This window comes from Peromyscus maniculatus, chromosome 8 (genome assembly GCF_049852395.1).
Source record: "Peromyscus maniculatus bairdii isolate BWxNUB_F1_BW_parent chromosome 8, HU_Pman_BW_mat_3.1, whole genome shotgun sequence".
Lineage (NCBI taxonomy): Eukaryota > Metazoa > Chordata > Mammalia > Rodentia > Cricetidae > Peromyscus > Peromyscus maniculatus.
In genome coordinates, this window is record NC_134859.1 from 13,211,312 (window position 1) to 13,236,269 (window position 24,958).

Here is a 24,958-nt window from a genome sequence, read left to right on the forward strand (position 1 = left end):
TCAGGCATGGGGCCGCCGTCAGTTCTTGGGACGGTCCTGGAGCCTGACAGGGTCCGCAATGAGGATGTGCTGCAGGAACCAGGGCTGGGCGCGAAGCGTCTTTCCGAAGGCTCTAGAAAGAACAGAGCAGGACTCTGGAAACAGGAGCAAAGCTCTCCATCTGTCCTCAGAATGATAGGGAAATGACTCTGGGAAATTCTAACATAATGGGAGACAGACTGGGTAGAGAGGGTGGGGGCGTAGTGGACACACTTGTAAAACCAGCATCCAGGAGGATGGGGAAGAATAATCGCCAACCAAACCAAACCAAACCAACACACAAGGGCTGGAGACACAGCTCCATGGGCAGAGTGCTTGCTTAGGTCCTAGGTTCCATTCCTAGCACCACTTAAGCCGAGTGTGGCGGCGCACACCTGTAATCCTACCATTTGGTAGGTGAGGGGAGAATCGGAGAGAGTTCCGCCTGAGCTACAAGGCAAAAAACAGACAAACAAAACACACCAGGACGCAGGGGCTAGTGGTCCCAGATCCCTGGGAACTCCCTTGGCGGCCGCCATCCCTGCCTCCTCCTCCTCCTTCTCCCACTTACCTGGCGGACTCCGCTGGGATCCAGGAACGCAGGCTTAGCGACCGCTCGGGTTGGCGGGCTCGCTCCAGGTCCCGCGGACTCCGGGGCGCATAGACGGGGAGCCCAGCCCGCCAGCTCCTGCGTCGCGCCTCCCACAGCTCCTGCGCCGGTGCCGAAAGCAGGAGGAGAGCGCGGCCGGCGACCGGCCCCGGGACCACAGAGTCCCGGGACAGCGGTCCAACGACCCCGCCCAGAGCACGGCGCCACAGGTAGGGCGAGCGGCGCAGCCCCATGAGCAGCCCCGAGGCGCGACCCACGGTGTGATAGCGGGGACTCGCCACGTGCTTGTACCAGGCCCCGGCGGGCAGCGGCAGCAGGAGCAGCAGGAGCAGCAGCAGCAGCAGCGGCAGCAGGGGTCGGTTCACCGGAGCCCCCGGCCCGGGGCCCCGCACTTCTCCGCTCGGCGCCAGCGCGCTCACGTCTATGGCCCCTTGGCGGGCTAGGCCGAGAACAAGGTTTATGCCTGCAGTGGAATTAGGACGTCGGAGCTCAGGAGGCTGGAGAAGAATAGTCCAGTCGGTGCGACTACAGTCTCTCAATGGCCACGCCCCGGCTCGCCCCCGCGGCACCTGCCTCGCTCACCCAAGGGAGAGGATGATGGAGAGAGCGCGGGAGGGAGAAGAGGGAACTCGGGCAGCTAGAAGCATCTCACTGCGTAGGTCGCCAGCCGGACTGCTCTTGAGGCTCCAGTGGGGATGTCCCTGCTTACCCTTCCCAAACCCCCAGGAAGGGAACTGTCAGGGAGGTAGTTCTGGTGCCATGGTCTCAGAATACAAGGACCAGCCAGTGGCAAAGGGATGCGCCCTTGAAGGGATTGCTACAGCTGGAGTGCTCCCTGAAAGGAGACTGGCAGAATTCTGGGAGCCCGGGGCCGCCCTTTCCTGAGGGCAGTCCCTCTTCCTGCCACAGCTCTTAAGTTCCCACACAGACCCATTCTCCACTACAGGTGGATGAATGCTTGGGGAACTTGAATTTAGAACCACCGAGGCATGGAAACACAACTCTATAATCCCAGCATGGATCCTGAGTTCGAGGCCAGTTTGGGCTACATAGTGAGCCTGAGCTATGAAACCCTATCTCTAGGAAAGGGCAGGAGATAAAGGAGGGATAGGGGAGGGGAAGGAAGGAAGGCAGACAGGCAGACACGCAGGACAGTTGGGCCACATGAAGCCACCATCCCTGTGGTTTCCGGAGACCTAGAAGGTTAAGAGACAGCCTCTCCTGGAACCCTCAGCCTCTGCAGGCTTTGGGCCCTACCAAACTACAGGGCTCCTCCTGAGGCTGCCTCTTCACAAGACCTCTTCCCAGCTAAGCTCAGCTCAGGGGGAGGTCTTAACCCCACCCTGCGATTTGATAACTTGTCTCTCTTCCCAGCAGACTCCCATAAATCCTTCAGGACACCACTGGAATGGCTTTGGTGGAGAAATCCCTCAGCTCACTCCTCCACCCTGCCCGGCCCCCCCCCCCCCCCCCGTGAGCCTAATGTGGTCTTTCCTGACCATCCAAAGCCATCCCTCATAATAACTAGGACTCCCACACTCCACAAACAAGCCATTCCTGGTACGCCATTCGGAAGCTCAACACCAGGGGTTGGTTGGGGATCATCTTTTTTAAAAATTTTCAGTATATTTTATTTATGTACATGATTGTATTGCCACCGTGTTCACAACTGGTGCCTGTGGAGGTTGGAAGAGGGTGTTGGATCTAGAACTGGAATTACAGACGGTTATGAGCCACTGTGTGGCTTCTGGGAACCACACGTGGTTCCTCTGCAAGAGTAACAAATGCTCTTACTCAAGAGCCATCCCTCCAGGGCCATTATCTTAAAGAAAAAAAAAAAAGATTTATTTTTGGATCTGGAGAGATAGCTCATCAGTGAGGACCTGAGATTGGTTCCCAGCACCCACACTAGGTAGCTCACAGTTACCTGTAACTCCAGCTCCAGGGGTCTGAGGCTCTGACCTCCAGTGGGTACCTGCGCTCACTTGCATATGCCCATATACAGACACACACACCTACATATAATTTAAAACAATAAAAATAAACCTTTAAAACTTTTATCCCTATATTTTTTAAAATTGTGTGTGTGTACTTAAGAGCAGGTGTCACAGGAGTTGGATACCCCTGGGGTGACATGGGCACAGTAACTAGGAGTATGCTATACCTCTTCAGAAAGGTCGCCCATTAAAAATATAGCCGTTGTCCAAATGTGGTGATATGCCCCTATAATCCCAGTGCTCAGGAGGCTGAGGCAGGAGGGTTACAATGATTTTGAAGCCAATCTGAGCTCTTAACCACCGAGCCATCTCTCCAGTCCCCTGGTTTTGGCTTCTTGAGAAGTTCTCATGTAGCCCAGGCTAGCCTCAAACATTCCATGTAGCTTAGGATGACTTTGAACTCCTGATCCTCCTGTTTCTAGCTCCAATGCTAGGGTTACAGATACATGCCACCATTCCCAGCTTGAGACACCTTGTTTGGATCTTCAAACAAGAGGAGTGGAGGGGGTGGAGAGGCTGGAGAGGTGGTTCAGCAGGTAGGAGAACTGGATGCTCTTCAGAGGACCTAGGTTTGGTTCTCAGCACCTAGAGTGACTCACGACAGTCCGTAACTCTGGTTCCTCTCTGGGCCTCTTCAGGTACCAGGCGTGAATGAAGGTAGCATGGACACAGACATGTGAGACAAACACCCATTCGTGCAAAATAACAAACATTTTAAAGACTGATTTTCTAAAGAGGGAATGGAGGAGGAAGAGGAGTCACCTACTCCAGAGGCAGAAGCGCCCCAGGGGTTCCAGCAGGTTCTCTAGGCCTCCCTCACTTGGAGGATCTGACTTTGGGTCTGGGTGGCTGGGTTCACATCTGCCCCAGACTTGATGCTGATGAAGGTGGAGAGAGTGAGTGCCACAATCTCCCCCACCTCGGTTTCCTTTTTTAAATGAGGGAATGGTTGCCTGGCGGTGGTGCCGCACACCTTTAATCCCAGCACTCAGGAGGCAGAGCCAGGCGGATCTCTGTGAGTTCCAGGACAGCCAGGGCTACAAAGAGAAACCTCCTCTTGAAAAACAAACAAACAAAAATGTGAAATGGGGGAGTGGTGACAGTGGTCACTTCATCTTGTGTTTATAAACAAACGATGCCAGGTGTGAACAGTACATGCCTGACACCCAAGCTCTTGGGAAGCTGGGGCAGGAAGATGGTGAGTCCTTGGCCTGCTTGAGTTACATAGAGAGGACGTGATTTATATTCGAGGCTAGCCAGGTCTACATAGCCAGTTTCAGGCTAATAAGACCCAGTATCTAAACAAATAAATATAAAAAATACACACACATCAGCAAGGTGTGGGTCTGGCATCATATCTGACACACAGTAGGCACTCAGTGCTTGTAGAGGAGATTTATTGTTGCCGCTTCAACAGCTCTGGGCCTGTCAAAGCGAACACTTCCATGGGGCGGGCAGAGGATGCAGAGGGAGCGGGCATGAGGGCCTTCGAGATCAGACAAGCGTCAATGAAAGCCGCCCCCGTCAACCGCTGTTCTCCTATGGGAGCCCTAGTCTTGCAGAGAGTGGCCTGGAGAGTGCTGTGGGCGGGCGGCTAGGCACGACTCAGGCTACTGCCAGGCCACTGAGGTCCCCAGGCGCTGCTGCTCACTCCACATCAGGGACCTCAGGGAATAGCAATGGAGCAGGGAAGGTGTGGAGCGCCCCCTGGAGATAGTCTGGGAAATGCAGATCCATATGACCATATCAATTGTGTGGTCCATCTTAGGACTGGCACCTAGGAAAGCTTGATGGAGCCGGTCTGTAACCACAAGTGCTAGGCAGGCTGTGCTTAGGAGGATATGTGACCTTGAAGTTCTGATCTTCCTGCCTCCGTCTTCCAAGTTCTGAAATTGCAGGTAAATATGTGCTACTGGGGATTAAATCCAGAACTTCGTCCGTTCTAGGAAATCATTTTTACCAATTAAACTATATTCTCAGCCTTTAAGCCACTAAATATTGCTTTTTTGGGGGGAGATGAGCGTTAAAATGTTAAAACACACACACACACACACACACACACACACACACACACTTATTTAGTAGGGACGGGCATGGAGTCACAGCACTCATTCGGAGGTCAGACAGCTTGCAATTCCTTCTCTCCTTTCGCTCCATGGGACCTGGGGATCGAACTCAGGTCATTAAGCTATGCAACAATCACCTACCTACTGAGACAGCTAACTATCCTATAGTTTTTAGGTTTCCATTTTGTTTTTTAGTTTTTCGAGACAGGATTTCTCTGTGTAACGGCCCTGGCTGTCCTGGAACTTGCTTTGTGGACCAGGCTGACCTTGAACTCACAGAGATCCACCTGCCTCTGCCTCCTGAGTGCTGGGATTAAAGGTGTGCGCCACCACACCTGGTATTTATTGATTGGTTGTATGTGCATGGGTGTTTTGTCTGCATGTATGTCTGTGCACCCCGTGCATGCCTGGTGCCCAAGGAGGCCAGAAGAGGGCGCCAGATCCCCTTGAGTTGGAGTTTCAAACAATTGTGAGCTGCCTGTCGTGGGTGCTGGGACCAAACCCAGGTCCTCTGGAAGAGCAGCAAGTGCTCCTCACTGCTGAACCATCTCTCCAGCCCTCGAGCAGTAATTTATCTACATTTTCTTTCTTCCTGAAAGCTATGTTATTTTTCTTTGTTTTTCTATACCCTAATTGTGGTATTTTCCTAAATACTGCAATAGCTGATAAACTTCTTTGCAGTAACTTTTCCCAGTCTCCAAGCCCCTGAAGGACGACCCACTACAGCAGTCCTGCTCAAGGGACTCAGGAGGTTTCCTCAGAGAGTTCATAGCTGCTGGCTGTAGTCTGGATCTCCGCTCAAAAAACCTCTTTAATACCTGTGGCTTCAACTCAGGCTGAAATCCTGTTTTCTGAACTCCGGGTCTTCCAAGGTGTGTTTCCTAATTTTGGAGAAGCAAGTCCTGCAGGATCTCAGGGAATTCTAGCTTCCAGGGTTCTATGTTCATAAGTCCACTGTCATTTTTATATTTTTTCTTTTTCTTTTTTTTTTCTTTTTTTTTTTTTTTTTTTTTGGTTTTTCGAGACAGGGTTTCTCTGTGTAGCTTTGCGCCTTTCCTGGGACTCACTTGGTAGCCCAGGCTGGCCTCGAACTCACAGAGATCCGCCTGGCTCTGCCTCCCGAGTGCTGGGATTAAAGGCATGCGCCACCACCGCCCGGCTTATATTTTTTCTTTTATTTAGTTAACATTTTTTGGTGTCGTTTTTATTTTTTCTTGGTAGCTCTGTGGTTTGAACTCACTGTCTTTGGCATGGTAGGCAGGCAGGCATTCTGCTACAAGCTACACTCCCAAATCTGCCATTTTGATTATTTAAATTTTTGTTACTTGTTTTGCGTGCACACGTGTGTGCATGGCATGTATGCCATGATGTGCAAGGGGAAGAAAGCTTGCAGGAGTCAGTTCTCTTCCCATGTTGTTAAGCTTGGGGACAGGCACCTTCACCCACTGGGCTCTCGCATAGGCTCTCTCTAGCCCCCTGTAAAATGTTTTATTTATTTTTATTTTATGTGTTGGGTGTTTTGCCTGCATGTATGTGCCCTACATGCATGCCTGGTGCCCACAGAGGCCAGAAGAAGGTGTCAGATCCCCTGAAACTGGAGTTACAAATGATTATGAGCTGCCCTATGGGTGCTGGGAAGCCAACCCAGGTCCTCTGCATGGGCAGACAGTGCTCTTAACTATTGAACCAGCATCTCTCCAGTCCACATTGATTCGCATGTCCATGTCCAGGTGTGTGTTAGGGGACAACTTGCAGGAGTTGGTTCTCTCCAGTATCATATGATAGCTCTGCCAGGACTTCACAAGACTTCCAGTAACACTTCTTTCTTTCATGTCTTTTATTTTATAATTTTTTCTTTTTTTAATAACTTATTTTTATTTTATGTGCGTTGTTCTGACTGCATGTACATCTGTGTGAGGGTGTTAGATCCCCTGGAACTGGAATTATAGACAGCTGTGAGGTGCCATGTAGGTGCTGGGACTTGAACCCAGGTCCTCTGGAAGAGCAACCAGTGTTCTTAATCACTGAGCCGTTTCTCCAGCCCCCCCCCTTGTCTTTTATTTTTTGTTTATTTGTTTGTTTTTTTGGTTTTTTCGAGACAGGGTTTCTCTGTGTAGCTTTGTGCCCTTCCTTCAACTTGCTTTGGAGACCAGGCTGGCCTTGAACTCACAGAGATCCGCCTGGCTCTGCCTCCCGAGTGCTGGGGTCTTTTTTTTTTTTTAAGATTTATTTATTGTATTTTATGTCTATGAGTGTTTGTTACATATATAGATGTGCACTATGTCCATGCCTGGTGCCTGCAGAGGTTAGATCCACTGGAACTAGAGGGTATGGATGGCTGTGAGCCTCCATATGGGTGCTGAGGAGAGAGAGCCTCAGCCTTGGTCCTTGCCTTCCACCTTGTTCCAGACAGGTGTGTATCAAATTGACAAAGCTCTGTATGCCAGACTAGTTGGCCTGAGAGCTTCTGGGGGTTCTTGTCTCTATCTCTCCAGCACTGGGATTATAAGATACTCAACTTCATCATCATCGTCGTCGTCGTCGTCATCATCATCATCATCATCATTATCTGAAATGTATAACATGGAAGTCAGAGAACAACTTTTAAGAGTTGGTTTTCCCTTCCACCATGGGTTTGAGGCCATCTAGAAGCACAGGGATTCGATCTTCTGTCTGCCAATTAAAGACTTAAGACAGGGAAAAAAAAAGACAAAAAGAAGAAGAAGAAGAAGAAGAAGAAGAAGAAGAAGAAGAAGAAGAAGAAGAAGAAGAAGAAGAAGAAGAAGAAGAAGACTTAAAACAGTAAAGAGGCCGGATGTGGTGGCACATGCCTTTAATCCTAGCACTCCGGAGGCAGAGCCAGGCGGATTTCTTTGAGTTCAAGGCCAGCCTGGTTTACAGAGTAAGATCCAGGACAGGCACCAAAGCTACACAAAGAAACCCTGTCTCGAAACAAACAACAAACAACTTTGGGACAATTTGAATTTGAACGGAAAACCTTGCCAGGTGGTGGTGGCATATACCTTTAATGCCAGCACTTGGAAGGCAGAGACAGGTGGACCTCTGTGAGTTCAAGACTAGCCTGCTCTACAGAGAGAGTTCCAGGACAGCCAAGGCTACACAGAGAAACCTTGTCTCAAACAAACAAACAAACAAACAAAAATAGGTAGGCAAACTATATCTCACAGATGTCCAGAGGATACAGAGGCCATAGTGGGTATGAAGGTCAGCTATATGGTATCAGGCATCCATTCAGAGGCAAGGGAAGCTTCAGAAAAGCACTGAGGAAGCCCAAAGCATTAGAGAATGTAAAGACATGTTTAGGTTTTGGGCAGCATCCAAAAGAAAAAGACAGAAGAAAATAACCAAACCCTTCTGGGGCTCCTAGGAACTATACTAGGGGATAGGAATTCTGGAAAGAAAAGATTTATGAAAGTGAACCTGCACATGCAGGGTGTGGTGGCGCACACCTTTAATCCCAGCACTTGGAGGCAGAGGCAAGTGGATCTCTGTGAGTTCAAGGCCAGCCTGGTCTTTAAAGTGAGTTATAGGACAGCCAGGACTGTTACACAGAGAAACCCTGTCTGGGGGGAAGAAAAGGAAAAAGAAAAGTAGATAGATAGATAGATGATAGATAGATAGATAGATAGACAGACAAACAGCCTGCTGACCCTGACTGGCCTCACTGTCTTTGTCCTCAGTGAAGGAGAAAAGAGCATGTGTACACCTAGAAAGAGATTCCATTCTTTACCGGTTCGGGGAATTGAACTTAGCTCTTCAGGCTTGTCCTACAAATACCTGCTGAACCACTGCACCAGCCCCACACCCAGCATTTACAGGGATTCTAGAGATCGAACTTGGGTCTTATATTTGCACAGTGTCTTAGTCAGTGTTCTTTGCTGTGAAGAGACACCATGACCACGGGAACTCTCTCTCTTTTTTTTTTTTTTGCTTTTTTTGAGACAGGGTTTCTCTGTGTAGTTTTGGTGACTGTCCTGGATCTCTCTCTGTAGCCCAGGCTGGCCTCGAACTCACAGAGATCCTCCTGGCTCTGCCTCCTGAGTGCTGGGATTAAAGGCGTGTGCCACCACCGCCTGGCAACCACGGGAACTCTTACAAAGGAAAACATTTAATTGGGGCTGGCTTACAGTTCTTACAGTTTCAGAAGTTTACTCCATTGTCATCATGGCGGGGAGCATCACACAGCACGTACTTTAGGACTGGTCTAGTTCCTAAGCCTCCAAGAGACGGCTCCTGTTTGACTGTTTTGTAGTTGTTGTTGTTTAGGCTCATATTATAGGCCCAGTCTTTTCTGTGAACATCCAATGGAGGTCCTCCTGCTTCCTTTGGCTCTGTCAGTCTGTCTCTTACAGTTTGTCTGTCTGACTTTTTTTTTTTTAAAGGCAGGTGTCTCTACATAGCCCTGGTTGTCCTGAAGCTTACTATGTAGAATAGGCTGGCCTTAATCTTACTAGCTCTGCCTACCTCTGCCTCTGCTCCTAAGTACTGGGATTAAAATCACATGCTACAATGCCGTCTTTTTTTTTTTTTTTTTTTTTTTTTTTTTTTTTTTTTTTTTGGTGTTGGTTTTGGTTTGGTTTTGTTTTGGTTTTTTGAGACAGGGTTCCTCTAGGGAGCCCTGCCTGTCCTAGAACTAGCTTTGTAAACCAGAGCCTCCAACTCAGAGATCCAGCTGCTTCTGCCTCCTGAGTGCTGGAATTACAGGCGTGCGCCACCGCTGCCCGGCATTCATTTGTCTTTTATTCTGCAGGCTCTCCTTATGCATCTGTGAGGCTTAAGTGTTTGCATGGAGCCCCTCTGACCTGTCACACAGCAGACTGCATGACCATCTATGCCCCTGCGTGGTGCTGATTGTTCCGCGGTGCCACAGCTACCGATCTGTTGTTTCTTTGTGCCATGGATTCAGCCAGCTCTACTAAAGTAGGTAAGAACAGACCCCTGTAGAGAAGCCTTTTACTGAATCCAAAGTGGCAGCACCAGAGGAGGCAGTAAAGCAAGGCCTCCCGTGACTCACTGACAGAGCGGGAACAGCTAGCTGGCTTACGTGGCTGAGAATAATGTTTGCACTAACCACAGCCTTGTCTCCTCAGTCACAGTCGTCCCTCTGCTGGACCATCGGGGGAAATTCCTCTAAAATGTCTGGTGCACACAGCTCTGCTTGAGGCTATGCCTTTAGGAGAAGGGGTAGTCAACTTTGACCATTGTTTTCTCAAGGGAGGTCTTAGGAGTGTTCAAAATGGTGGCAGGTGGGTAGTCTGGCTGGATGTTTGACTGTCAGTCACCTTGTGAAAAGTATCAGAGCGTCAAGGAAGAGTCCAAAGTTGCCAATTAGGGAGTCACATGGCTCCATCCCTCAGTCTTCAATTATTTGCAGAAACAGGAACAACATAGTACTTATCATTAGAATTTAAAGAGCTTCCCATTAACATTTAATTGTTATTTTCTCAGAATTTTTTCATTTTTAAATTTTATATTTATTATTATTATTATTATTATTATTATTATTATTATTATTTTGGTTTTTTGAGACAGGGTTTCTGTGTGGCTTTGGAACCTGTCCTGGAACTCGCTTTGTAGACCAGGCTGGCCTAGAACTCACAGAGATCGCCTGCCTCTGCCTCCCAAATGCTGGGATCAAAGGATTACACCATCCCTGCCCGGCTTAATTTTTTTTTTTTTAATTTTGTTTTTATAATCAGTCAGTGGTGGCGCAGGCCTTTGATCCCAGCACTTGGGAGGCAGAGGCAGGTGGATCTCTGAATTTGAGGCTAACCTGGTCTACAGAGTGAGTTCCAAGATAGACAGAGCTTCACAGAAAAACTGTCTCAGAAATAAATAAATAAATAAATAAAATGAATTTATTTTATACGGATAGATGTTTTGTCTTTATCGCCTGTACTACATGTGTGCCTGGTACCCTCAGAGAGCAAGAAACCAGAAGAAGATACTAAATCCCCCAGAACTGAAGTTACAGACTTCATGTGAGCCTTCACGTGGTTGCCGGAAATTGAACCTAGGACCTCTGCAAGAACAGCTGGTGCTCTAAACTGCTGAGCCATCTCTCTAGCCCCCCATTTTAACAGTTTTTTTTTTTTTTTTTTTTTTTTTTTTTTTTTTTGAGACAGTGTCTCACCATGTAGCATTGGCTGCCCTGGAACTCTTTATGTAGACCAGGCTGGCCTCAAACTCACAGAGATATGCCTAGCTCTACCTATGAGTACTGGAATTAAAAGTGTGTGTGACCATATCCAGTCATTTTAACAGGCTTTTCTGTGTAGCCTTGGCTGTCCTGGAACTCAATCTGTAGACCAGGCTGGCCTCAAACTCACAGAGATCTGCCTGCCCCTGCCTCTCAAGTGATGGGATTAAAGGTGTGTGCCACCACTGCCAGACTTCATTTCAGCAGATTTTAACAGTACTCAACATCTGTCCAGTTGCCTAGGGAGAGATAAACCCCCTCATCTGTCTGAAGATGGCAATTGTATGTAGCCCAGTCCACTTTAGTTAACTGGTATGGTGACCCCAGTTTTACAAATGAGGAAGTTATAGGCTTCAGTGGACCAACCAAGTTCACAAGCACGTAAGGACTAGAATTGGGGGTTCAAGCCCGTATGTCTCTGATTCTAGCTACAGGCACACACATACTCCCTCCCACACAATATACTGCCTCTTTCTAGAAAGGTTCAGATTTGAACCCATTCTTACTTCATCACAACAGATGCAGAGACTTGAAGCCTAATGTTCACCACTAGCCATTCAAGTACCTCTCGGTGCGTCCATAGTTCTAGGTACTATGCCAGGTTGGGTGTGCCCTACACCAAAAGAACACGAGGTCTCTTCTCTAGCAGGACTGGGTGAGAATACTTGGATGACATCTTTCCTGACAAGGACTTGCAGCTTACTAGAGCGGTGGCAGAAGCTTGCGTCCCAGGCTATAGAAAGACAGGGTCCTGAAAAGGTTGCTGGATCCATTCATTACCAGCTTAATTACTTATATATGTATTTTGTGCTGGGAATGGAACCCAGAGCCTCGTGCATGGTAGGTAAGTCTCCAGTTAAATTTGCATTTCAGATATGAATATAATGCGCCCAAGTATGGCCCATCAGTGTTTGTGCGATACTTAGCCTTCGTGCTTTATGGGAAATACTGGATGCCCTGTGCTTCCTCCGGCGTCTCTAGAAGAACTACGGCCGGGGAAGGAGAAGAGACCCAGCATTTGAAAGACCAGGAAGGTTTTAGGAGGAGTCACAAGGCAGAAGGCCTGGAACCGATCCCCGCTCTGGATCGCACCAGGCCCGGGAGGAAGTCGCAGTGCGCACTTCCGCCAGGCGGGGCGGTTGCCGGGAGGAGCAGTGACGTAGACGGAAGGGGCGGGTCTGCCGGGAGCCAGGCCGCGCCGTGCCGCGCCGGCCGGGAGGGGGCCGGAGCCCGGCCATGGCGGCGGCGGCGGGCCCCGAGGGGCGGCGCGCGGCTCTGGAGGCGGTGGCAGCGCCCGAGCGGGGCGGCGGGAGCTGCGTGCTGTGCTGCGGCGACCTGGAGGCTACGGCGCTGGGCCGCTGCGATCACCCGGTGTGCTACCGGTGCTCAACCAAGATGCGGGTGCTGTGCGAGCAGCGCTACTGCGCCGTGTGCCGCGAGGAGCTGCGCCAGGTACGCCGGCGGGGCGCGCGGCGGGGCGCGGGGCGGACGGGCTCCTGATGGCTTTGCCTGCTAGGTGTCCGGCCGCGGCCTGGCCGCGCCCGCCGGAGGCCCGGTGGTCGGTCCGAGCGGCATGCGATTGCCTGGCCTCCTGGGACTGGGGAAGCCAGAGGCGGTTGGGTCGAGGGAGGAGGAGCGATGCCTGTGGGAACTCTCAGCCTGGGTACTTTCCCCTGTGACCCTCGGCGGGAAGGGCAGGGTCAGGTCGGGAGCCCTCTTGTGTGCTAGTGCTCATTTTTTCGGGATCGTCACCGAGGTGGAGGAGACAGCCAGGGGGAACCTCCAGGGACTGTCTATCCTGGAAACTGGCTGTTCTGTTTAAAAAAAAAAAAAAAAAAAAAAAAGGTTCAACTGGGCATTACCAGACTAGTTGGACTTCTGGGCCCCACCGGTCAGCTCCCGAGACAGTGTTTCCATTTGTAGAGTGGAGGTGACACCAGGACTTGATTCCCAGGTGCTTGGCGGTCTACAGTGTTAGAAAGTTTTCCTCCTCCATACTAGTTCTAGTTTTGGGGTTTCCTTCCCGAGTGGAGGGAAGGGGATGTTTCTTATTGTCTAGACTTGGAAACCCCTGAGGGGGTCAGAGGGCGCGTGGAGCGTTCCCCCACACTCCAGCAATGCCAGCTGTTGGTGGGGAGTGTCGAGCTGGACTTCCTTTGGTTTGCTGCTCTTAGAGATCTGTTTGCTTCCAGCATTGTGAAATTACCTTGGTTGGTTCATGGAAGGCTTTGGCTAGTGCTATCTGCCGGGGAATCTCGCTTTCCTGTCCTTAGAAGGGATGCAGAGATAACAATAATGCCAAGAAATAGGTTTTTCTTTTGCTTTCATTTCTCTCTCTTCTCTCTTTTCTTCGAGACAGGGTTTCTTTGTATAGCTTTGGCTGCCCTGGAACTAGCTCTGTAGACGAAGCTGGCCTCAAACTTAAGAGATCATTCTGCCTGCCTTCCGAGTGGTGTGCCACCACCACCCGGCTTCTGCTTCAGTTTCTGCCTTCACATTTTTGATTTGAGTTCTGCCCTGGCTCTTTCTTTTTGAGACAGGGTCTCAACTATGTAGTCCTGGCTGGCCTGGAACTTGTTATGTTGACCATGTTTGGCCTCAAAACTAGAGATCTACCTGTGTCTGCCTCCTGAGAGTGTTGGGATTAAAGGCAGTGTGCCACCATGTTTCACATGTGTTTCTGTTTTGTTTTGTTTCAAGATGGGGGTCTTACTATGTAGCTCTGGCTATCCTGGAACTCACTCTGTAGACCAGGCTGGCCTTGAACTCAGAGATAGATCCACCTACCTCTGCCTCCCAAGTGCTGGGATTAAGGGTGTGTGCCACTACGCCCTGCTTTTCTTTCTTAGTATTTATGTCAAAGGAGTCAGCTGAAATCCTTGAGCATTCCCTAAACATCTTCCTATGTCATACTGGAGAGAGCAACTGGAAGAAGTCAGTCTGTAATGTGGTGGAAGGAGCCATACCCTACTGGGTGAAATCTGGGGTTCAGAAACATTCCAGGAAGCCTTTGGTTGGTGGCCTACTCGGAGGGCCTTGCTGGAGCTTGCTTTGCTGGCCAGCCTTGCATATACTGATGGAAAAGTCAAACACTAGGGTTTTTCAGCACACCTTTAGCTTCCTTCTAGGAAGGAAGACATTTTGGAGGCCTTTACATATGTAGTCCTAGCCTGGGCTTTGGATCTCATTCAGGAAGTGAGTGAACACACGTATGTCAGCTGCAGCCCGTGTCTGCCCTCCCTCATTCCATGTGGGCCCCACGCCCTCTCAGAGCTGTGTGGCGGGGGATGCTGACCGGAGCTGTCGGCTTGCCTTGGCTGGGGTGTGGTTTGGCACTGGGCGCCCCTGGCCAATCCTGGGCTTCCACTTGGGCTTGCAGCACCATGTTGGGCAGCAAGAGTTCTTGGGGAGTTGGGTGAGGTGATGCTGCCCAGCTCAGCCTCTCCATTCACCCTGCTTTCTTCACCTGTAGCCTTGCCGCTTCTCCCTCGTCCCTTCCTGAGTCCTGCATGACCCTGAGTATTCTTGTGTTCATACCCAGAATCCCACAGTGACCCTTAGTCCCTGAACTCTGCCCTTCCCTGCCCTTAATAGGACTAAGTGAAAATTAGGAGGGATGTGTGTTAAGATATTGTGTGGAGCCTTGATTTAAGCGATGGCACTCGCCTTTAATCCCTGCACTCGGCAGGCAGAGGCAGGTGGATCTCCAAGTTTGAGGCCAGCCAGAGCTACACAGAGAAACCCTGTCTCGAAAAACAAAACAAACAAACAAACAAAAAACAGAAGTCGTGTGGACTGGCCAGCTTTGCTGGGTGATTCTGTAAACCTTCAGCCTCCATGTACAGACTGGAGTGGGGTCTAGGTGTAGCGGGGAGACAGTGGATAACTTTGAAGTTGCGTCTGGTGAAGAACCAGGGCAATCCAGACTTTTCAGCACAGCAGCTTAGGTGTGCTGACATCTGGTGTGAGGCTGAGGAGGTGGTGGACAAAACTGATTCAGTGCTGCGTGGTGGAGAGCCTTGTGTCCAGTCTTCAGCACTGGAGAGAGAGAGACACCAGCATACCCTGGTGATCAAGCCTTTAGGAGCTTCTTGTATTCCTCTGGACACATCTCTCTACAGCCTTTTTCTTTATCTTGTTGCTCTCCATCGGCATGTCTCTGTACAGGCCACACCCCCACCCACAAGCCGGAAGTGGGTGGGGAATGCTGAAGGCCTTCCCAGGATTACTCCAAGGCCCAGGTCAGCAGGCAGTACCTGATGACTCATTGTTATTTTTCTGTTGTGAATGCTCTGTCATCTGTGGTCCTTCCCACTCTACTTCATTTCTTTGGACAGTCTCACCATATGCACAGGCTAGCCTGGAACTCACAGAGATCTACCTGTCCCTGTCTCCTGAGTGCTGAGATTAAATGTCAGTACCACTATGCCTGGTGATCCTGGTCGTTCTGAAGTCATCTCTGCTCCTGTCAGTTGGACTCCCACCAGGAGATCCAACATCCATTTCTGTCATCTGTGAGCACCACGCATGAACATGGTGTACAAGCATACATACAGGCATCTATACACATAAAATAATAATATTTAAATTAAAAGATTTATTTTTCTTTTATGTGTATGCATGCCTGTTCTTCCAGAAGAAGATGTTGGATTCTCTAGAACTGGAGTTACAAATGGTTGTAAGCCTGTATGTGGGTGCTGTGAACTAAACCCAAGTTCTCTAGAAGAGAAGCAAGCTCTCTTAACCACTGAGCCATCTTTCCAGACCCCCCCTCCCACTCCCCCATTGTACACTTTTTTTTTTTAAGATTTATTTATTTCTTATGTATACAGTGTTCTGTCTGCATGTCTGCAGGCCAGAAGAGGGCACCAGATCCCATTACAGATGGTTGTGAGCCATCATGTGGTTGCTGGGAATTGAACTCAGGACCCCTGGAAGAGCAGTCAGTGCTCTTAACCTCTGAGCCATCTCTCCAGCCCCCATTATACACTCTTGATGCATGATGTCCCACCTGTCTTTTTGGGGGTGGGTTTCCAGACAGCATTTCTTTGTCTGTCTTGGAACCAGCTCTGTAGACCAGGCTGGCCTCAAGCTCACAGAGATCCGCCTGCCTCTGCCTCCCAAGTGTTGGGATTAAAGGTGTGCGCCACCACCACCCGGCTTTATCTGCTCTTTATTGAGCACATGTTGCACGTTGGAAGTAAGGAGTAGCAAGGTCCCCAGGCAGACACCAGCTGAGCAAGCTTCCCACCCCCTCAGCCTCCTCTGGAACTGGGCTGCCAACCCCACACGGCTGATTCAGAAGCATCCCTGCCTGACTCTCTGGGTCCTGTGCTGCCTAGCCCACCCAGGGCTCCTCAGTCCAGCCTCACACTCAGACCTGGCCTAAGCTTTCTCCTCAGATCGCTACCCTTTTTCTGGGACTCTTCTCTCCCTAGCTCCTTGTTTTTGTCCCTTTACAGCCCAGGCAGACCCTTTGTCCCCACCTAGCCTCACGAGAATGTCTCCAGGAAGGGAGGGTCTTCTAGTTGGACTCCTGCCTTACCCTCTGCTGGAAATGCTCCAGGATGCCCTGCTCTTCCATCACCTACCCAGGCAGTCTAGATGAACAATCTTGGTCTTTGCCTGAAGAGGGGCACTTTTTTTTTTTTTTTCTGTCTAGAGCTCCAGGTTTACTGACTTCAGACTCCACACACCTAGCCTTTGGCCTGCCCTGCCCATGACCCCTTTCCTAAGCCTTTTTCTGTATATTTCCATTCGCTTCTCAAACCAATCCTGTGTCTCCTTGCATGCCTCTCAGCCTGACTCAGGTGTGTGCAGGTTAGACCACCTCCACCAGATTGGTCCACCTGGACCCTGATGGCCCTCTGTTTCCGCTTGGCAGATCCCCATCCCACTCCCCATTCAGACTTGGCTCGGCTGCCCCTTGACATCACCTCTGCCTGCAGCTGATATCATGGTTTTGGTTCTCAGCCTGGGTGGTGGAAGGTAAAGTAGGGGGTCTGGTTCCCTTGTACTTCCCAGTCCTCGGGTTCCCAGCAGGCCCTTGGTAAGGAACTCTGTTTGGCTTCTGGTCCTACTCATTGCAGGATGTGTGCTATCTCCCGCCTCTGAGATACCACGAAGAGTACATTCAAGTGCACAGCTGAGAGAGGTCCCTGGAGCTAGTGGCAGGGACGGGGGCGTCCCTGGCGCTGCTTCCTTTAGGGAAGGAAGTTGATCCTCCGCTACGTCTGTTGGGCTTGGATGCTTTTTGGCAGCTTCAGGGAGTTTCCTCAGACTGCTCTTCTGCCTGCCCTGGAGGAGCTAGGTGGGGGTATGGCTGTGCCTGATGCCTGTTTGCCTGTGTTCAGGAGAGTTCAAGCTTTGTTTCTACCAGCACTCTGCGTGGTTCATAGCCCTGAGCTCTTTTTTTTTTTTTTTTTTCAAGACAGGGTTTCTCTGTAGCCCTGGCTGTTCTGGAACTTGCTCTGTAGGCCAGGCCTCAAACTCAGAGATCCACCAACTTCTCTGTCTCTCCGAGCACTGGGATTAAAGGTGTGCACCACCAATGGCTGGCAACCTAAGCTCCTTTTGGATCTGGAGTGGAGAGGCAACCTAGGGAATAGTTAGGAAGCATAGCTCAGTGTGAGCCTGCCCCTAGAATGCTTGCAAAGAAACCTGAGTCTAGGGGTTTTGTCCATATTTGGGACCTGGAAAGGAGCTTCCAGGGAGCAAGAAGGCTGGACTGTGGAGGGGGCAACATAGCCCATGTGAGGAACCCCCCACTGTGATTGGTTTGCCTTTAAGGAGGGCACAGCTGTGGCTGCCATTTAAGGGTGGTCTTTAAGCCTGGTATGGAAGCACGTGCCTGTAATTTGGACATTTTGAAAGCAGAGGCAAGATTGTTTTTTAAGATAGGGTTCTCTGTGTTACAACCCTGGCTGCCATGGAACTTGCTCTGTAGACCAGGCTAGCCTCCAACTCTCAGAGATTCACTTGCCTCTGCCTTCCCAATGTTTGGATAAAAGCCACCACCGCCTGGCTTTTTTTTTTTTTTTTTTTTTTAAAATAGGTCAGTCAGGACTACTTATTAAGACACTGTCTAAATAAATAAACAAAAGTCCAGATGGTCTTAATCCAGGTAGGTGATGCACTCCTGTAATCCTAGTACTTGGTAGGTGGAGGCAGGGAGGTTCAAGAATTCAGGGCCAGCTACGGCAACATAGCATGTTTCTGGTCAGCCTGGGTTCTACAAACCCTGCCTCGAAAACTAAATGAAGATGCTGTGGGGCACAGCTGCATCCAAGGTACCTACTTGCATCCCGCCTTACCAGATCTGACAGTGAGGCTTGTCGGCCTCTGCTGACTTGTTCCCATCCCTGGGGTGTGTGTGGCTGGATCATGGAGCATCCCTTGGCTCCTGATGAAGGGCCAGTTAGAGGAGTAGATGTCTATGTGCTGTTTCCAAGTATATCATGACAAAGTGGAACTGGACTCTCCCCAGCTCCTCCAGAGAACCAGCTTTAGTTGTTTTGATGCTTGGGGCCCTATGTGTGGGCTATGTGTGTGGGGGGGGGCTGTGTGTGAGTGGGGCGTGTGTATGTGTGTGTGTGTGTGTGTGTGTGTGTGTGTGAGAGAGAGAGAGAGTGTGTGAGTGTGAGTGGGCCCTCTTTTCCTCATCACTCCTGAGCTGCCCCCAAAGTCTTGTATATTTTGGTTCAAAATATCCTCCTGGGCTAAGTCTAGACATAACAGATGACCTTGGTGTGACCTTCCCCAATGCAGGGATGTACTGAAAAGGCCTGAGCTGCTTTCAGGGCTGAGCTGAAGTGTGTGACCAGTGCCAGATATGGGGCGCAGTAACAAAGAGGTACCTGGGTGAGGGTTTGAGTCAGAGAGGTGTGATAGTGGGGGTCACTGGAGTTGGTACTGCAAATGACCCCCTGAAGGACTTCATGGAGAGAAGAGCCGTGTGTGTGTGTGTGTGTGTGTGTGTGTGTGTGTGTGTGTGTGTGTGTGTGTTGGGGGGGGGTACAGGGGAGGCTTAGATGTCCAGGTCCTTCACCCAGAGCACTCAATGTCTCTAAGCTTTGCCCTGTACCTGCTAAGGCCCCTTCTCCAGTGGCTGCAGTATGCGTGTGGCTCATGCCTGGGATTTAGGCAGCCTACAAGCAGAAGTCATGGGGCTCTGACTGGAGTGGTCATGTTCAGAGGCAGTCTTGTGAGAGCCCCTTTCTCCTGTGGCATCATGGGAACAAGGTAGCCAGGCACGGTACAAGGTCACCTGACAGCTGCCATGTAACATTTGCTGTTTCCTAGTTCTCTAGAACGCATGCCCTCCGACTCCACAACACCCTATCAAAGTTCTCTGTACCTTTAGGGTGGAGCTGAGTGGATACCAGGCCTACAGGGAGCATGGCTGCCTCCTGGTGGAGAGCCTGGGTATTACATCTATTCTATATTCTTTAGGCAGCTTGGGGTGAGAGTGGAGGCCTAGGCTATCTATGGAACCAGGCTGCTGCCCACTCAGGACTGTGAGGCCTCCTTTTCTGTCTCTGCTTGGTCCTTGGCCATCCCATCCAGACCCTGCTCACCACTCTGTCTCTCCAGGTGGTCTTTGGGAAGAAGCTCCCTGCTTTTGCCATGATCCCCATCCACCAGCTCCAGCATGAGAAGAAATACGACATCTATTTTGCAGATGGAAAGGTGTTTGCACTATACAGGTGAGGAGTCCTCAGCTGCAGGGGCTCCAGTTGCCTTACATATGTGTGACCCCTCAAAATGAGGAATGGGAGTACATGGTGCTGGTGACCTCAGGTCCATCGTATGAGGCAGGGAGCTCCTTGCTCTCCACCAGGGTGCCAGTGGAAATGAGGGAGTTTAGGTGTTTTAGTCTTTTGAGGGACACAAGAGTATGCGCTCAGGGTCCCCCAAGCCCCAAAAAGGGCTAGAACCACAGGCTTGGGTCCCGTGTCCTGTGAGCACAGTCATCGTCTCCCTGGGTGGGGCTTGGCTGGCATGCGGCTCTGTTCTGGACAGCAACACTTAGAGCCCAGCATGGTGGGTGGCTCTGGTGTCTCCCCAGGCAGCTGTTGCAGCATGAATGCCCTCGGTGCCCCCACCTGCCACCCTTCGGCCTCTTCGGGGACTTGGAACAGCACATGCGGAAGCAACACGAGCTCTTCTGCTGCAAGTTGTGCCTCAAGCACCTCAAGGTGCGTCCTGGGGTGGGGCCTGCCCCGGGGAACCCCCAGAAATTGGGGGGTTCCCTACAGAGCCTTAGGTTGCTTATGGCTGGGCAAGGAGGGGTTCCCAGTGGCTGTCAGAATCCTCCAGCCTTCAGTGGGCTCTCGGTCCGAGTTGGCACTGTGAGGGCCCTCTCAGTGTCCATGATGCTCCACTGTGAACTCAGGAGACCTGGGGGCCCCAACTCTGTGTCCAGCCCTATGTTCTCTGCAGATCTTCACCTATGAGCGCAAGTGGTACTCACGCAAGGACCTGGCTCGGCACCGCATGCAGGGTGACCCTGATGATACATCCCATCGGGGACATCCCCTCTGTAAGTTCTGTGATGAGCGTTACCTGGACAATGATGAGCTGCTCAAGCACCTGCGCCGGGACCACTACTTCTGCCACTTCTGTGACTCGGATGGGGCCCAGGACTACTATAGGTGGGTGGGGGGGCCAGGGCTGCTTCAGAGGTGGGGCTGGAAGTACTGTAGGTGGGCAGGGCCTGGGGTGCTGCAGGGAGTGCAGCGGTGATGTTCCTAGGGCTTTTCTGGGAGTTATCTGGGTGTGCAGTAGATGATCTGGCTTCTGCTGACTCTGTCTGCCAGTGATTATGCATACCTGCGTGAGCACTTCCGGGAGAAGCACTTCCTGTGTGAGGAGGGCCGCTGCAGCACTGAGCAGTTCACCCATGCCTTCCGCACTGAGATCGACCTCAAGGCTCATAAGACAGCTTGCCACAGCCGCAGCCGGGCGGAGGCACGCCAGAACCGTCAGATTGACCTCCAGTTTAGCTTTCCGCCACGGCACTCACGCCGGAACGAGGGTGAGCTAGGTGCCCATAGGCTGAGCCAGGCTTAGGTACTGGGGCCTTCTGTGAGTACCTGCTTCCCAGACCTCAGACCCAGGTCCCGGTTAGACTCCTGCTGCTCAACAGGCATCCACTCAGCCTGTCTCCTCACCCAGCCCTCGCTTGGAGCCTAGCGAGAGTCCGGCCTCCTTGCCCGCGCACTTCCACCCTCTCTGGTGTTTTACATCTTTGGCTCTGGAGTCCCTAGGGTACTTCTCTGCCTCAGGAGACTCTCACTGAGGCCCTCTCTGTATTTCCCATCTCTAAAGGTAGGGCCTAGGCCCCTCTCCTTGCACCAACTGAGTACCAGTTTCTAGAGGTCATAGCTGGTTTGGATTCTGCATCGTCCGGCCTATTCTTGTGGATCATAAGCTGTGGGGGTGGGGAAGCCCCTGCCTTCCAGACAGGAGAATGGGCCTCAGTGTGGTCTGGACAGCGGGTTTTGGTCCTGCTGCTCTGTCGATCTGGGACAATGACAGGCTATGTACTACCGACCACAGGAGTTGTCAGTGGTGAGGACTACGAGGAGGTGGACAGGTACAACCGCCAGGGTCGAGCTGGCCGGGCCAGCGGGCGAGGAGCCCAGCAGAACCGCCGGGGAAGCTGGAGGTACAAGAGGTGGGAGGATTTGCATACCACTGACATTCTCCTGGCACCGCCTCCACATGGTGGCAGCTGCCGGCAGGCAAGCTGGGAATAGGCATGAGGTCAGTGGGCTCCAGCCAGAGTTCCTGGGGTCCTGAGGGTGGCAACAGTGTCTGCTCAGCAAGTAGAACGTTCTTACTTCTTTGTCTATTGCTAGCCAGAGACAGCAGAATCTGGGGGGAGGAACGGCCATCAGGAGCAGGGTGCAGTTGTGCCAGGAAGTACCTGCAAAGCAAGCATGTGCCCAGACACTGCCCATCTGAGGCTGTGCCTTCGGGTCTTGCCTAGTCTGAGGTCTTCCCCCACCCTGCTCCATCCTAGGGAAGAAGAAGACCGAGAAGTGGCAGCTGCGATCCGGGCCTCTGTGGCAGCTCAACAGCAAGAGGCGACTCACAGGGCTGAGGACCGGGAGGAGGGCAGCAGGCCCAAGAAAGAGGAAGCAGCAGCCAGGGGCCCTGAGGAGCCCCGGGGCTCCCGGCGCCTGCCCCGGGCTCAGGGTGAAGGCCCAGGTAACTGAGTCCCATCTAATGACAGGGCTTGGGAAAAGCTGCCATCTCCTAGTCAACATCTCCTATTCCCCAAGGCTACCCTACCCTCACAGCCTTACCTGGACTCATCTCATGTCTGTAGGCTCCAAGGAAGCCTCAACCAACGGTCCTATAAGCCAAGAAGCCTTCCCAGCCACAGGCCCAGGCCCAGTGGCTGCCCCATCAAAGTATGTTTGGGAACGGGGAAGGAGGGTGTGGTATCTATGATAGCAGGGGCAGATTTGACCAAGTCCTGGCCATGAACCACTGACCAGTTCTCCCCTCCCTGGATCCAGCACCCTCCCACCGCCTAACCCCGAACTCAAGGATGAGGACTTCCCCAGTCTCTGTGCCTCCACTTCCTGCGGCACAGCGGTCACCCCAGGCTCTGTGGGCCTGGCACTGGCTTATCCTCCCAGGGGCAAGAACACCTTCCAGGAAGAGGACTTCCCTGCCTTGGTTTCCTCAGTACCCAAGCTCAGCAGTGCCCCGTCTAGCCTCATTTCAGCTTGGAACAGCAGCTGCAGCAAGAAAGGGAACCCACCTACACCAGGGGTCCAGGCTGTAGTTGGTGGCACCCAGCCTCCCCGGAAGGCAGGGAAGGGGAGCAGGGGTGGCCGGAAGGGTGGCCCAACCCCTGTGGATGAGGAGGAGGGTGGTGGCCTTACTGTGCAGGAGCTTCGGAGTGTGCCCACGACAGTGGCTGTCTCTTCTTTGCTGGCACCAGCTGCCAACCAGAGTTCCTCCAAGGTTGGCAAGAAGAAAAAGGTGGGCTCTGAGAAGACTGGAGCCACGTCATCCCCACTGTTGCCCCCCGATCACACCCCACAGCCCTCTGGGGCTGAGCAGGTCCCGGAACCCCCTCTGAGCAAAGCTGAAGTGCCAGTAGCCATCGTCAATGGACATTCAGAGGGGCCGGCTCTGGCAAGGAGCACCCTAAAGGAGCCTCCAGGGCTTCCAAGGCCCCTGGGTCCCCTCCCCTGCCCTATACCACAGGAAGACTTCCCAGCACTTGGAGGCCCTTGTCCACCCAGGATGCCTCCTCCCCCAGGTATGTGGGTTCCTTAGGATTCTGAGAACTGCCGGAGTCCTAGTGACAGGCTGGGGGCCAGCCAAGGTGGGAATGTGTGGTAGACTGACTCCCAGTTCTGTAGAGGAGATTTGCATGCTGCTGTGTCCAGTCTGGACGCAGGTGCCACCTTGAGCTGCCGCAGTTAACTACTTGGTAGTACTGTGTAGGCCTGGGAGTTGCCTACAGTGGTGAGCCCACCCCGTAGGGTTCTGGTGGTGAGCCTGCTGGGGGGGGGGGGGGGCTGGATGTGGACAGGTCAGCCCACTGGGGCTGGACACTCGGAAAGACTGGGCCACTTGGGACTGCGTTGAGGTTCTTCTGTCACCCTACAGGCTTTAACACAGTGGTGCTCTTGAAGGGCACACCATCTCCACCCCCGCTCCCACCAGGCCTGGTGCCTCCCATCAGCAAGCCACCCCCTGGCTTCTCCAGTTTCCTGCCCAGCTCCCACTCAGCGTGTGTCCCGAGTCCCACCACCACCATGAAAGCGTAAGTGGGGTGGGCTGCCTGACCTGCCGCTGGTCACTGGGTGCTGGTGGGAGGGAACTAGCTAAGCCCCACCCTAAAGGCTCAAGCCCCCTTATCTGACCTCAGACCCCGGCTGACACCCACACCACGAGCCTACTTAGTTCCTGAGAACTTCCGGGAGAGGAACCTCCAGCTCATCCAGTCCATCAAGGACTTTCTGCAGAGTGATGAGGCCTGCTTCAGCAAGTTTAAGAGCCATTCAGGGGAGTTCAGACAGGTGAGGTGGGAGCAGTTGGGAGGCCGGCCTGCCTTTGCCCAGGGTGAGAGTGACTGGCTGTGGCTCTCTGGGTGGCAGGGCATGATCTCTGCGGCTCAGTACTACAAAAGCTGCCGAGACCTGCTTGGGGAGAACTTCCAGAAGATCTTCAGTGAGCTGCTGGCGCTCCTACCAGACACGGCCAAACAGCAGGAGCTGCTGTCCGCGCACACGGACTTCCGCAGTCGGGAGAAGCCTCCTAACTCCAAGTCTAAGAAGAACAGGAAGAATGTGTGGCAGACCAGCACCCAGCAGTTGGACCTGGACTGCTGTGTGTGCCCCACCTGCCAGCAGGTACTGGCACACGGTGACATCAGCAGCCACCAGGCTCTGCACGCTGCCCGGGACGATGACTTCCCCTCCCTCCAAGCCATTGCCAGGATCATTACGTAGCTCCTGCTGGCGAGGGCAAGAGCTGTCACACCCTAGCGCCTCCTGTCTCCTTCCTTCCTCTTCCCAGCTGCCAGGCAGCTAGGTTGGGCCCTGGGAAGGCTGAGGCTCGGCCCTCCTGGTTGTCCAGGCCTGCCAGGAGGGCGTCGGGGAGGTTACCCTGTGCACCTTCACTCCTGTGTTCTGTTCCCTGCTTGGCAGAGAGCCAGTCTTGGTTTGTATTCTTGTGATTTTCGAGTGTGCCAGGGGAGGGAAGGACTAGGATGTCGGGACCTGAGTCTGTGGTCATAGCTAGATGCCTCAGTGGCCCGGAGAGTGTCCTCCTGAGTCAAGCCTACAGCCCCAGAGCTGACAGCTTCGGGTCCACTGGTGCTGGAGTCAGATGTCTAGTGTGTTGTGTAAACAATTGGCTGTTCAGAGAGAATGTTCCAGATTAAAAACAGACACAAAATTGTGCTACTTGAAGTTCAATCTTTTTATGAGACAAGTTAAATCTAAGATCTCAAATTGCCTCTGACATTTTATAAAAGACAGTTTATCTTCAAATAAATTTATTTTGCAGTACTGCA

At 52.0% G+C, this 24,958-nt stretch overlaps 2 protein-coding genes across 4 annotated transcripts; one reads left to right on the top strand and one right to left on the bottom strand.

Moving 5' to 3' along the window:
- On the bottom strand, positions 1 to 12,149 carry Npw (neuropeptide W). Its single transcript, XM_076577799.1, is given in 3 exon segments — positions 1 to 112; positions 590 to 1,201; positions 12,004 to 12,149. Coding segments are annotated over 3 exon segments (870 nt in total).
- On the top strand, positions 12,103 to 24,958 carry Znf598 (zinc finger protein 598, E3 ubiquitin ligase). Of its 3 annotated transcripts, none has more exons than XM_006978912.3 (12): positions 12,103 to 12,363; positions 19,504 to 19,616; positions 19,979 to 20,108; positions 20,353 to 20,564; positions 20,730 to 20,947; positions 21,472 to 21,589; positions 21,938 to 22,125; positions 22,247 to 22,331; positions 22,440 to 23,194; positions 23,548 to 23,704; positions 23,810 to 23,960; positions 24,039 to 24,958. In XM_006978912.3, exons 1-12 carry the CDS (start codon positions 12,148 to 12,150, stop codon positions 24,390 to 24,392), a joined length of 2,697 nt encoding a protein of 898 aa, XP_006978974.3. In that variant the 5' UTR covers positions 12,103 to 12,147; the 3' UTR covers positions 24,393 to 24,958. The 3 variants fall into 3 exon arrangements, with proteins under 3 accessions (XP_006978974.3, XP_076434148.1, XP_076434149.1); XM_076578033.1 differs by having other exon boundaries at positions 21,472 to 21,580; XM_076578034.1 differs by lacking the exon at positions 12,103 to 12,363 and having other exon boundaries at positions 19,507 to 19,616; positions 19,983 to 20,108.